We start from the raw sequence: 13,422 nt of genomic DNA on the forward strand, positions 1-13,422 counted from the left end.
TCTAGAAGCAGGGGAGGGTTGTATGCTAAAGTGTTTTTCCCACTTGGCCCTGCCTCTCCATGCATATTTACTGAGCCAACAAGATAAGCTATGTGGAAGATCTTACATTAGTGTTGCAGATCTTGTAGTGGACATGCTCTCCTGCGCAGGCGGAGGTAGGCAGGGGGTTGTAGGGTCGTTCTTGGTTCTGCTGAGGTCCAGCGGCCTGGTTGCCTGCATGTAGCTCCTGCTGGGGCTGAGGCTGGACCGGGGGCTGGTGGACTGAACCAGGCTGGTAGAGGGGGGCCCAGACTGGGTTAGGTTTTGGCTGGGGCGCCCTGGGCTGCTGGTAGGGTCTGCTGTAGTGATGGAGGTTGTTGGAGGGGTCCCAGTTGTTTGACCTGTGGCCACCGTGGCCTCTAGCAGCGGGCTGAAAGGCTTCAGCCACCGGGGAACGCCTCTGTCTGTGGGGGTGAGCGGTCCCAGGCGCCTGGCCTGTGTCTGTCTGCAGCGGAGCGACGAAAGGCATCCTCCCATAGCCGTACTTCCCTGGGGTGATGTGACTGACCCTCCTGAAGACACACAAATGAACAGATCAACACTCAATCCAATGTGCCCAGTAACATTCTCCACTTTGTCTCTCCTACTAAGTCTCCCTCTCAGTTTGCCTACTGTCTGTCTAAATAAAGAAGAAACTGGGAAAATGGGGAAAAAAAACCTAAAAGACCACAGATGACACAAAAAAAGATTAGCCAGTATTTTTTGATGTCAAACAGCCATCTCTTTTTTTCTTGGAAAGTTCTAGCTAAATGTCATCTTTGACTGAGGAAATTGTCAAAGCACTCCATCCAAATTAGACGTCCTTTACATGGACTTCTGAGAAGCATTAGGATCCCAGTGGCAGAAAGCTGGGAGCTTTTGTTGTTATTTGGCTCCTTGGATTCCAATCCAAACAACCCTCCATTACTCAACTGTCAGCGCTATTTGTTTAAAGGCTTCTTTGCCGAAGCACACAGGAAGGAGGTCGCAAAGCTGCCAAGCACAAGCCGAGCCATTGACTCCATCCATAAAAGACTAGCTTTCCACTGGAGGGCAGTCAAATGGACCACAGCGCAGGCTCCAAAGAGTCACTTTTAGACCAGGCTGCTCAGCATGCAGCACAGCCATACATCCACTTTAAGGGCTTGCAGATCCCAACAAAGACTAGCGCTGCAATAATGAAAATGTTTTTCATTGAGTATCACGGTAGCGATATGAATTGCAATAGATGTAGGCATAGCTTTCATGACAGTGTTTTTTAGTGCTTAAGAAATGTCTAAAAAAATTGTATGTGGCGGGGAACAAACTATAATAATGCACACAGTTTGCTCATTTTGAATAAAATGAAAGCTTTTTCTCTGACAAACAAATGTATTTATTGGTCAGGGATTCTGCACAGCACCAGAGCACCTTGTTTAGGAAGCTGTCTAAACTCCTTCCCTCCAGCCTCTTGGAGGGTGGCAGTTAAAGGAACAGGCTGGTGACCGGAAAGACTCTGGTTCGAATCCCTGGACTCTGCTGGGAAAGTGAATGAATGATGCTCAAAACTTTTTCAATTTGTTCCCCTATATGAAGTGATACAGTACCTGCGTCCCCCGGGCCGAGCCTCCTTCTCCCTCTGCGGGCTCCTCAGCTCTCCGCGGCTGCTGCTGTTGGAGTGGGGGGTTACGGCCGTGTCGCGGTGCAGAGGAACGGTCGGCCGCAGCGCTGACACTACATGTCCCGGGTGCTGGGGGTGGGCGCCCGGTCTTCTGGAAGGGTACTGGGACGGAGTGTACACAGGCAGGCAGGGTCTGGTTTGCTCCTGCACCCCTCCCCCACAGGTCCGGGTGCAGGTCGACCAGGACCCCCAGGCGCCCCAGGAGCCCTGCACTCCTCCGTGCCCTGCCCTGAACTCCTGTTGGGGCTCTGCCCTCTGAGGAACCTGCATGGAGACGCGACACCCGCGATTAGCTACACCACGGCACGCACAGAAATGGGAGAATGCCAAAGAGACAATGGGGAATGCCAAGGATGGATGGAAAAGCTCCATCAGCGAGGCCTTGAACTGCCCAGATCCTTGCCTCGTGAAAAGCCTCAAGTCAGTGACCTCATCTCATCAACATGACTATCCTGCACCCCCCCTCACTGTTTATGAAACAGACCTCTGTTCATGGTTATAAAGCCCTGATTTGGCTGATTAGTGGGTGTCTGTTAGTGGCCTATCCCCTATTGGCTACCTGCGTTTCCCACTGTTGACTCTATCCCTCTGTGCCGCTTTGCCAGGGACGTATTAGCGGCGATCAGTGCACTCTCTGTTTGAGGACCCTGCCAGGACCAGCGCTGTGCCAAGCCGGCTTTACCCGCCGAGCCGCATGGAAATCCTGCTCTTTAAGGAGCACTTTGTCTCCATTCAGGCCGACCTCTCTGGGCAAACACATGGCCGTAGTAAAAGCTCAGCTGCCTTTGACTTTTAGCGGATGGAAAGAGAATACAGAAGCAGTGGGGAGAGTTGGCAGCCGGCTCCTCTCCTGTCAATCACCAGTATGCAGCTATTCAGAGAGACTTCGGACCCCCCTCCACCTCCCAAACCCTGCTTCGGCCTCTGTAACTCAACGCCACTGTCATCTCCAGGGTCAGCCATAGGTCACACAGCTGGACTCCCGGTGGAAACACATGGGGCCGACCCACACCGACTCTCTCCCACAGGCAGAATGCCCCAACCGACCTCCCCCCCCCCCCTTCCTCCGACTGGATGGTTGACCTGTCCGTCAGCTTCATCCACAACTTGCAGTTATAAATCTTGGCTCATCATTCCAGTCTCTGTCTCTTCAACCCTCCTCCGAGCCTCTTTATCCGTTGTCCCAGGGTTCAAGAGGTGGTTTGCTGACAGCTGGCATAACCAGCCAACTTTTTTACTCTTGCTCTCGTCACGAGTCAACAGATTAACACCCAGGTCAGGTTCCCCCGGGGGCATTCTCACTGGCTGATTGCATGTTTACACATACTGGGATAGACGGCGCTGGCTTGAAAGGGCTTTATAGTCGAACAGTAATGTTTACCCTATAAAACAAGGGTGAGAGGACGAGACAGATGAGACTGCTGCTTGAACTCGGGGTGGTATCTGGCTATGCTAACAAGACACTAAGGCACGATCATGCACGCCATCTTTGGAGATCTGCATTCCACTAGCCTGTGCCAACCATGGGATGAAACAGACAGCAAAAAAAAAAAACATTTGCCTGCAAACATTCAAGGGAGGTCTATCATTGTGAGCTTGCGGATGTCAAACAGACCGCACGTGTTAGAACACAGATTAATTTTCTCCCTCCAGTACAACCCAGTCGCTCCCCGACTGCAGCTCACCTTCCTGTGGTCTGTTGTGTGCTGGCAGTCCAGGGGATTTGACCAAAGCAGCAGCAGCAACAGCACAGAAACTCTACAGAGAACACAGTAAAGGTTAGGATAGATTGATGGATAGTCAGAGTCAGACAGATAGATAGAAAGATATTAATGCCAAGGAAAAAAAGAAAAGAAAAAAATAAGCATTAAAAACTATCAGTGATCCATTAAGATGCTGAGATACCGATCACTCTGACTTTACCTGAAAGTCCAGACACAGGCTCCCCTCATAGCTCCTGGACTCTCTAAGGGCTGGACGCTTCTGTGAAAGGAGATTAGTTTGCATTAACACACACCTGAGTGGTACTGACATTTTAAACACAATTGCTGCCTGTGCAACCACACTCCAGTGGTATTAGTTTGTCTGATAAGGGAATAGTGGAGGGTAAAAACCCACCTAAACTCGCTTTAACCCCCTCTTTAGTGTGACGGAAATCTGTATGACATTAATTCTCAGTATGATAAATAGTAATTGATACAGTATCAAACTATAGGGTCTTTTAGGGGGTTAAAACCATAAATTACTGTTTTTCACAATATATAACTGATTGTTGTTTGTTGGTTGTTTGCCTCATGATGATCACCAACTTGAAGGTCATAATTCTCCCACCTTTCTATTTGCCACCACATCGCTGTGTCTGACCACCCGTCAAGACACTGACTCAGGGAAAAAATAAATGACTGCTGCCCACTTGACCATGTGAGTTGACCTCTGACCTCTGGCTCCTAATGAGCAAAGCTCCCCTGCTGGAAAACTACACCCCCCTCTAGACAGCAGGTCTGAAGTCCAGTTAGGGAAACACTTTCACCCCACACCCTGCACCCTATAAATCTTGCCTGCTTTGCTCCTTCTCTAAATAAAGTTCCCTATCCCTCATTGAAGAGGACAGGGAGGTCGAGAGTCCAGCACAAATCAAGAGAGAGTTTAGTTTAGCGTCCAGTCCATGAGAAAAAACAGTGAACACTAAATATCGAATATTGGGAATTAATGAAATAATTGACCTTTTAGGCTAATGAATAACGAACCGAGGAACGATTCATGAAAACTCTTGTGAAACTCCACAATATTCAAAATAAAGAAATAATCTTCAAAATCTAAATCTTGCATTTTTTTAAATGAATGAATGACCTTCTTTTGAAAAATAGAAAAATAAATTAACAAAAACTAAACTTTGCTTCACCGCATGTGAATTCAAATTGTTATTATGATTATGATTATTATTGATATTATTAGGCTATTATTTACTTACTTAAATTACTATTATTCGGGTTATCAACATAATATTCAACATTAACAGCACGCTATCGTCAATCGCCATGCCTTCCTTACCTTTACTGATGCAGTCGGATATGGTGAAATACTTTGCAGTGTATTTTCTCACTAAAGTATCCTATATTGTAGCGTGTCCAGATTCATATACAAACGCAGGTATCCTCATAGTCGGAAAATGGAATGTAGGACTTCTCTCCCGACACTAAGTCAGTAAATCCGTACCCGGAGTTTCCAGTTAAATCCCAGCGCAGCAGAACCTCCGGACCCTGGTCATCATGGTGATTCCAGTGCGCTCTCTGCGGCTCTGCTTTTACGCACAAAGACACAGTGACAGAAAGTTGGAAAACGACACGACAGACAGAAAGCAACTTCTGCTGCGCCCCCTGCCGCAACTACTCTCTCTCTCTGTCTCTCTATGCCTCTCTCTCTCTATCTCTCTCTACTTTCTCTTTCTCTTTCTGTTTCTCTGTGCGCGCGCTTACCTGCGTGGTTATGTCTATATGGGAAAAAATATAGATAGAGAAAGAGAGAGAGAGAGAGAGAGAGAGAGAGAGAGAGAGAGAGAGAGAGAGAGAGAGAGAGAGAGAGAGAGAGAGAAATAGGCTATACTGTACGAGAAATAAAGAAATTAGACAGACAATGCTTGTGGATTGAGTTAACAATTCAACCACACTTTTTTTTCTTTACTTTTTTCAAATGCTCCTGCAGTGTTTGTCTGTCTTTCTGTCACTATCACCTGCTCCCCTCTGAAATCTGGACCTGGACCATTCTCCATGACAACAGAGGAAAACATGCGGTTACACACAGACTATAATGGCAGCCCCAGGTAGGGAGAGTGCCACAGCCTTAGCAACTACAGTCAGTGCATTGGTAAGTGTAACAGAGTACACAGTTTGTCAGCGCTTAAAGCTGCAGTAGGCAGCATGTTGGCAGCCCCAAATGGCAACTGTTTGAATTTTGCAGACTCCAGCACCCATAAATCCTGTAAGGTGCCTTCAGTAAACTGCACACAACACGCTCATGTTTACCAATCCAGCGGGTCAGTGATGCTTTATACCAAAGGATACCAAAGGGATGAGAGAGGTAAAAGATCTAATGTTGGTGTTGATATTAGCATTTTATTAAGTATTTCAGCCAGCTTGTCCATCGGTGATATGATGGAGGTTCCTCCCTGATCACAGCTACAGAAAAACAGTCTGAAACCTGCAATGAAATTGGATTTTCTTTGCACATTTTATTTATTCATTTAATTGTTTAATAATGGTTTTTTTTTTGCAAATTAATTAGGATATTCATTTAAATTAAGTAATGTATCCCAGAGTTTCACCTGCCATGGAATAGGTGAGGTGGGTCACCCTGCCTTAAGGAGCTGCTAACCCAACCTAAAAGATTTGTCTGAGTCTGAGTTTCAATTGAGAGTATTAGTATCCCATGATGGTCTAAATGAACCATCACGAGGAAGCTTTTCTACCCTGCAAAGGAAAAATATCAGGTAGTAAACAGTGATTGTAATTATGGCACAAAGATGGGCAATTTAAAGATATTGAATATCGGGACAAAATATCAGCTATTGGCAGCTTCAATCCAAAAATATCAGTATCGGTAATGGCCTTCAAAAACCCATATTGGTCGAACCCAACACTGCTTGGTAGCATTGTTCTTAGCGTGCCTATTTGTCTAATTTGAGGGAACAAAATAGGGCTGTGCATGGTTCACTGATTTACACCATACTTTGTGACATATGCATCTCATTACAGCCATTGTCTGTAAAGGTGCTGGCTGTATAATGGCTTCATTATATAGCCAAGATAGTCTGTAAATACTTTGAAATTTGCCAATGTGTCAATATGCCTGTGAATATATGTATGTCTCTATGGATCTATGTATTCATCCATGTATTTATGTCATCTATAGGAGAGCTGGTCCTTCTCCTCCCTGCAGTCACTGTTGTTGCCCCCACTGACTGTCCTCAGCGGTGGGAGGATGTTGATGCTGCTCAGGAATTTGCCTTTAACCCCAGTGTTTCCAAACCCCGTCACAGACGAACAAGCCTCCAATTAAAGCAGCGTTAATGAACTACTGTTCCGGATGACCCATTCAAAGCCTATGCAGACGGGATTTGGAGAGGAGAGCTCCCGTTGTCTGTCATTGAACAAAAATGCACATTGCCGTGCCATTGGACATACAGTGCACTGGAAAAAATATCCATCGTAAAGAGTGATTGAATCTTCTTATGTTCTTATTTTTCTTACAGCAAGTGTAAAAATCTGCGAATGGGTTGACATAACTTAACTTGTTTTCAATGCAGTTTCATTTGTTTCACAAAAACTTCTTGAACCAAGTGACAATGTCTTGAAATAAAGCAGATTACTCCACTGGTGTCAAGGTGATGTCATTTGATTCACCCTCATTCTTGAATCAGGTTGATTTGGAAACAAGGGAAAATATGTTGAAATATTGATGGCATCTTACCTAATTTTTCACTTATTATAAATAAAACAGAATTTTAAAACTCAATACAAGATGAAATCACTGTTTCACATGGATATTTTTTGCAGTGTATGGCTCACAATAAACAATGTGCTTGGTTCATTCCAGGAGAAACTAATAGTTGGTCCTGTGAGGTGGAACGAATTGGCAGCCATGTCTCCAGACTATACAGCAGTCTCTCAGAGGATACAGCACATCATGTCATCCTCCTAACCTCAGCTGTTACTATCCACTCTACTGTGTAACAACATCACTTGTTATTATTCACCCCAAACACAAACTACAGCTATTACCTATTCTCGTTTGTGTTTGTCTATATAATATTGCATGGTCTTAGTCTTTTGATAACTTCATATCATACACCGCATCAGAGCTACACAAGCTTACTTGTTAATGTATCTGCATGTTCTCACAACTGAGCAATGCAACACAGACTAGAGCCATGTAGAACTGCTCTATGCATTGAAAGTGAATGAGGAACACCCACCAGCACAAATTGCAAAGGGTATCCATACAATATGCCATGACTGTCAACCAGTTAACTGTAGCTAGCTAAACAGAAAGCTAAATATTTATCTCTTTCCTGCTGCTCCCTGCTCTTTCTGTTGACAGCTAGTACAGAAAAAAGTGAAAAGCAATGGTGAAATTTAAAGAAATTAAAAAGGGCATCCCAAAAATTGTAATGACTGTCAATTAGCTAACTGGTAAATATCAAGCAGAATAGAAAATTCAATGTAATCTTATCCTCTAGCTATGGCCAGCTAGTTAATCCTCACCTGTGCAGAATCAGCTGCTGCTCCCTGTTGCTCTTTCTATTAACACTGCAGGAAAAAAGGAAAAAGTGCAAAGCATTTGGCAAAATTGTGAATAGGTAGAAACTGATAAAATATACGTATATACTGTATATATATATATATGTACAAATTGTAATAAATACCATGACTGTCAACCAGCTAACTATATTAAGCCAAGTTAATTGTAGCTAGCTAACATTAGCTACAATCAGGCCGAGTGTTTATCTATTTCCTTTATCATCCCATTCAGCAGCTTCCTCCTCAGCTGTGCAGGTCATCACGGTCATGTGCTGCTGCTTCCTGCTCTTTCTACTGGCAGTAGCCTACAGGAAAAATAAACAGCCAAACAATGTTGGAATTTGAAAAAAAACTATCACCTACATACTTACTGTGACTGTTAGCTAGAGAGCTGGTATGTTGATTAGGTGACTGTAGACAACGCTAATCTATTTTAAAACATGACTTGGCTATCAAACCAAATGCAGTATGAGTCACGTTTCTTGATTTGAGAAAGAAGTTGCTGGCTTGCTGAACATTTTAACTACCTCTAACCACATGAAGGTGAGTATCTCATGTGTGTGAGTGGTGAAATCGTAGCGCTAAAATGACTCACTCTGTATTAGAGCCAAGGACCTCTGGCGTGTACCAACCGAGCTAAACTGAAAGTGATGTAGTAAACACGCTCATACAGCCCAGATGTGTCCCACAATGGCACATACATAGTAAAATTGTTTGGTTTTTTTTTTGGGGGGGGGGGGGGGGGGGTTGGGACCAACTGACCAAGTGACTTATAGTTGCTGGCCAATGCTAAAAAACATTTGCATCTTGCTGAAAGTCTGGTGGATATTTCCCCACATCCCCAGTATCCGCTCTGCACATGGTTACTATGCTACTGCTAGTCTGCTGCAGTATCTCCACCTACCTACACTATAACCCACAGCTGAATGGAACAAGTTCAGGCACGTTCTCTGGGGGCTATCTAAAGGTATCCTGGGAAATGTAGGAAATCACTAACTGAAGTAGAATTAGATGCAGACTGCAGATGTACTGGGCAGCCCACAGTCCAGGTGTGCATGCTTGTAACTGGATGAATGTGAAGCAGGGTGTCACTGGAAAAGACTATATGTGCTAAAGCAAAGGCTAAAAAAAAGAATACAAAATACAAAATGTAAGTACATGAAAATTAGCTATTTTCAAGAAATTATAGATATACGATTGGTTGTTTATCCTATGATGGTCACCTGGAGTTCATAGTTAAACTATATAGTCATTAACCAACTACATCACTATAGGTCTCCACTCTCTCCCTGTTCCCTTGAGGGACTTTTCTTTCCTGAGTGTGAGGGAATCTCCTGAGGGCTTTTACCCATGCTGCTTCCAAGGGATTTGGTGGATTAAGTGAAAGATATCTCACTGACAGTGGCACCTACATAGCATGATCTTTCTAGAGTCCAGGAATATTAATTAAATCCTTAAAATGGCAGGACCTATACAGGCATGCGATACCGCAAACATACTTGCAATGTTTTGCTTTTCAGCTGGCCTGCCTCCACAGCATGCTGTCAGAGCTGAGCCTTGGGTACAATGATGCTGTTGTGACAAGATCAGAACAAACTGCTTCGAGCACATCACTCTCATCTATAATTGCAGACTCCCAACTTAAACAAAGATGACATCTACTCTTAAAAATGACTGCTGACATGAAAAACATTGGAAAAACATTACATTAAGTTATTAAGCTACTTTAAAACTTTCACTATGAAATACTAACTTTTTTGAAGACAGAAGTACCCATTTATTTGAAATACTGAGTGACAGATTTCAAGAAACATTTTTTTCCAAAAATACATATATAGCATTTTCGAATGAAATCTATAATTTTTTCCCACGTTCTTGACCAATAGCTGTGACCGCGTTCTTGATCTTCATGTGGCGTCCCATAACCAAGAGGTTGCCAGTTCCATTGCTGCTACAGGCTGTTGATGTGTCCTTGAGCACAACACTACATTCCAACCTGCTCACTCATTGTGAGTTGTTTTGGATAAGAGTGTCAGCTAAAGGGCTAAAATGAAAATGTTAAAATGTGTTATGTTACGCAGAGTGGGTTCTTGTGCATCGACAGTCATCAAGGCCAGAAGCACTGCCTCCCTCTCTCTCTGCCAACAGAGGAAACAAGCATAGATCCTGTGCAGACCCACTGTGCGCCCTCTAGAGGCCACCTGACGAAGTGCAGGCTCCGTGCAAACCGTCCCAGAGTGAGTGAATGAGTGAGTGAGTGAGTGACTAGCCACGTTTCCATTCAGGTTTTGTGCAAATTCTAAGCACATTTTTGAGAAGTCGACAATCTTAAAATGCAAATCTGGGTGCCTTTGGGTGCAACATTTTAGGACGTCCAGAACAACATTTGATCTGCTGTGCAGGATTATCAGGCCGTTCATCGGGCCGGTCGGGCCACTGGTTCCCCCAGAGGAACGCATCGCGGCAGACTGTACAAGCTGCCACCTGTATAGAATACAGGGTTAAGGTAACTTGACATCATTATTAATTCGCAAAATAGGTTTCCAGCACTGTTTTTCGACTAACCTCTTTATCGACAGACAAACAAATCCACCTCAAGCAAACGTAAAAACGTTTTTGCGATATTTGGGTATTTTTTTTTCAAAAGTTGGTGTTTCCATTCAGCTTATTCCCATTCGAAACTTCAATTTTTGTATAAAATGGCTTGATGGAAATGTCACTTCTGCCTCTCTCTGTCTCTCTCTCTCTCTCTCTTTCTATCATCAGTGTGTGACAGAGTAATTTTGCTCACATGGAGGTGGTGACGAGTCACACACACACACACACACACACACACACACACACACACACACACACACACACACCTAAGAAGCATGTGATATCCAATTGCACATCAATTTTGACTCATTTTACATACATTAGTCTTGAAAAGTTTGACTTGTAAATGGAAAATAAGCGTTGTGCAACTTTCCTGATGCATTGTATCTCAACCGTAGACTATAAAAAACATAACAAACTTTTTTTTTTCAACAGGGAGCACCATACTGCTATCACAAATTGGGTCTCTAATGTATTTAAACTGCAAAAAATGTCCATTGGGGTAAGAGGGATGTTAGGATGAAGGATTTTTTTGCAGCGTAACAAATGCACCTCATCTAGTTGAAGTGACACCTACATTTTTCAGGGGTTCAGCATTCGGTTTCAGAACCTCAGCCTATTGAGCTGTGTGGGGCTTGGGAAGTCCTGCATTGTCAAGATTGCTACTCGTGCATTCTTACAAAGGATGAGATATTGTTCTCTCTCTCTCTCTCTCTCTCTTTCTGTCTCTCTCTCTCTCTTTCTCTTTCTGTCTCTCCTTCTTGTACCTCCACAAGCCAAGCATGCTGTCACTTGTCATGAAATCTGTCCGTACATTGGGACCAGACTTCTTCCATCACTATGTTGACAACCATTCCAAACTGCCATAACATTACACAAAATGTCACATAAGCAATATTATTTATCAAAGTTGCTGAGAAAACAAACTTTGCTTGCTGTGGCGTTTTGATAGCAGACACTTTCCTTCCAAATCACCAGGATTATCAAAGAATGCATCCAGCGGTTACTTGTCAACGTAAGAAACATGGCATTGACCTTTCATGTTGGTATGACAGCTTCGGGGAGAAGAAAACATATTTAGGTTTTTGTCTTTCTCTCTCCATCTCTCATTGGCCAATCCCCATTATGCTATTTAGGGTGAGTGTCCATGTAGAAACCTGGCTTGGATGTAAGAAGAAAGTGGGAGTGGGTGAAAGTGAGTATGTCATCAGCGTTATCAAGTCAACATCTCCCATCACAGATGCTAAATTTGGCCCACAACATCTCCAGAAGACTCAACAATGAGTTCTGGCATCTCAGAGTCACTCCCCTCCACACACACTCACAACACTGGGGTAACTTAACAGCAAAATACACACTGTGTCTCTGTATTGTACAAACTCACTGATAGTCCCTGATCAAATGAACAGGATGTATATGTCATGCTGTGCTTAGATATTGTATTATTTTGAGTAAAAAAAAAGTGTCTGAAGCCAATTTTCGTCACACCTTCAGCCTGCAGGCATTCTATTGTATGTTGTTCCTGTCCCATTGGTGGCATTTTGCGTACGGGAGTCAAGAGCCTGCAGTCCAATCAGAAATTATGTATTTATACCCGAGTCAACACCGGCTCAGGTGGCTTGGTCTCAGATGCAGTGCGTCAGTGAACTGCTCAATTTGAACCATTAGATATACAGTATTTGAGACAATGAAATGTAAAAACGTACATATTATGGCCAAATTCAAAAATTGCAATCAAGGTGATCAACTCACTAATTTACCTGCATTAGATTTGCATTAGCATGTGTTGGGTCATGTGATCATCTCTGTCTTATTTGGAGTTGCATTTGGCATACAATTTGTATTGTCACGATGGCGGCAACTGTTAATATCCATGTTCTCTATTGATTTGCATTGTGGACATGTTTGTGTGAATTTGTGCCCCTTCAAAATTTCTGGTGTGCACTAACCCTGAGCACTTCAACCTATTTTCCCTTTGCCTTGATGCTTCTGTTTATCCAGTTGCTTGAACATTCCACAAAAACCATTTGGGTGACTTCGACTCCGATCTCTCCCTCTTCGGCACAGTGCCAGTTCTCCTTTTCACCACTCCATGTAAGTGCCACAGGTATCTGCTGTTGACTTTGGCGGCCCTTCACTGTGATCCATGGCAGTGCAGAGTAGGGCTGCACAATTACTCGTGCATAATCGCATTTTGAAATTTGTAGTTACCAGAGTTAATAATCATAGAATATTTTCATATTGGAAAAATTGTAACATTTCATTTCATTTAAAATGTCCACCGTCACTGAAAATTGTCAAGATGTTGATGTAGATAAAATGAGGGCAACAGGGGAAGTGAACGAGTAAGCAACTGGATCCAGCGGGTACCTCTTTCTTTTCATCTAGTAATGCTAAACAGATGCTGGGGGGAAGCACAGGTAGCTCTTGTTGTTGCTATGTGACACTTTTGGAGCTTTGCACTCTTTTCCTAAAAAAATTAAATATTTTCAGCCTCTAGCGCACGTCACTATGAGTGCTAAAAGCATCACTGCCATTGACAACCAGGAAAAACAAGAGAGATTCCCATTGGACACACAACTTAATGTTCTGTCCTTCTTCAACAACTACAGTCAAAGTGCCCTTGAGCAAGGCAATGAATTCCTAATTGCTCCAGTGGAGCGGCCAACAGTAAACTGTAGCTCCTGTCAACCCCTAGGTGTGTGTGTGTGTGTTTAACCCTTCGTCCACCTCCAGCTATACTCCCCCAGGCTGGTACTGTAAATAAGTTCTTAGTCAACTTGCCTGATTGAATAAGGGTAAAAAATTCTCTGCTGTATGGTTAAGAGTGAGGGGAGCAGGAACAGGTGG

At 43.6% G+C, this 13,422-nt stretch overlaps 1 protein-coding gene across 1 annotated transcript in view; it reads right to left on the bottom strand.

Annotated features, from left to right (window-relative positions):
- thsd4 (thrombospondin type 1 domain containing 4) overlaps nucleotides 1–9,897 on the bottom strand; it is a 54,356-nt gene extending 44,459 nt beyond the window's left edge. Inside the window, exons 1-5 of the mRNA XM_078284211.1 lie at nucleotides 9,846–9,897; nucleotides 4,895–4,976; nucleotides 3,364–3,436; nucleotides 1,605–1,942; nucleotides 107–551 (exon numbers count right to left, since the gene is read on the bottom strand). Coding sequence (XP_078140337.1) covers nucleotides 107–551; nucleotides 1,605–1,942; nucleotides 3,364–3,436; nucleotides 4,895–4,976; nucleotides 9,846–9,897 — 990 coding nt within the window. The remainder of the gene's footprint in view (nucleotides 1–106; nucleotides 552–1,604; nucleotides 1,943–3,363; nucleotides 3,437–4,894; nucleotides 4,977–9,845) is intronic.
- Between the last annotated feature and the right edge of the window lie 3,525 nt (nucleotides 9,898–13,422).

Source organism: Centroberyx gerrardi, chromosome 1 (assembly GCF_048128805.1).
Source record: "Centroberyx gerrardi isolate f3 chromosome 1, fCenGer3.hap1.cur.20231027, whole genome shotgun sequence".
Classification (NCBI taxonomy): domain Eukaryota; kingdom Metazoa; phylum Chordata; class Actinopteri; order Beryciformes; family Berycidae; genus Centroberyx; species Centroberyx gerrardi.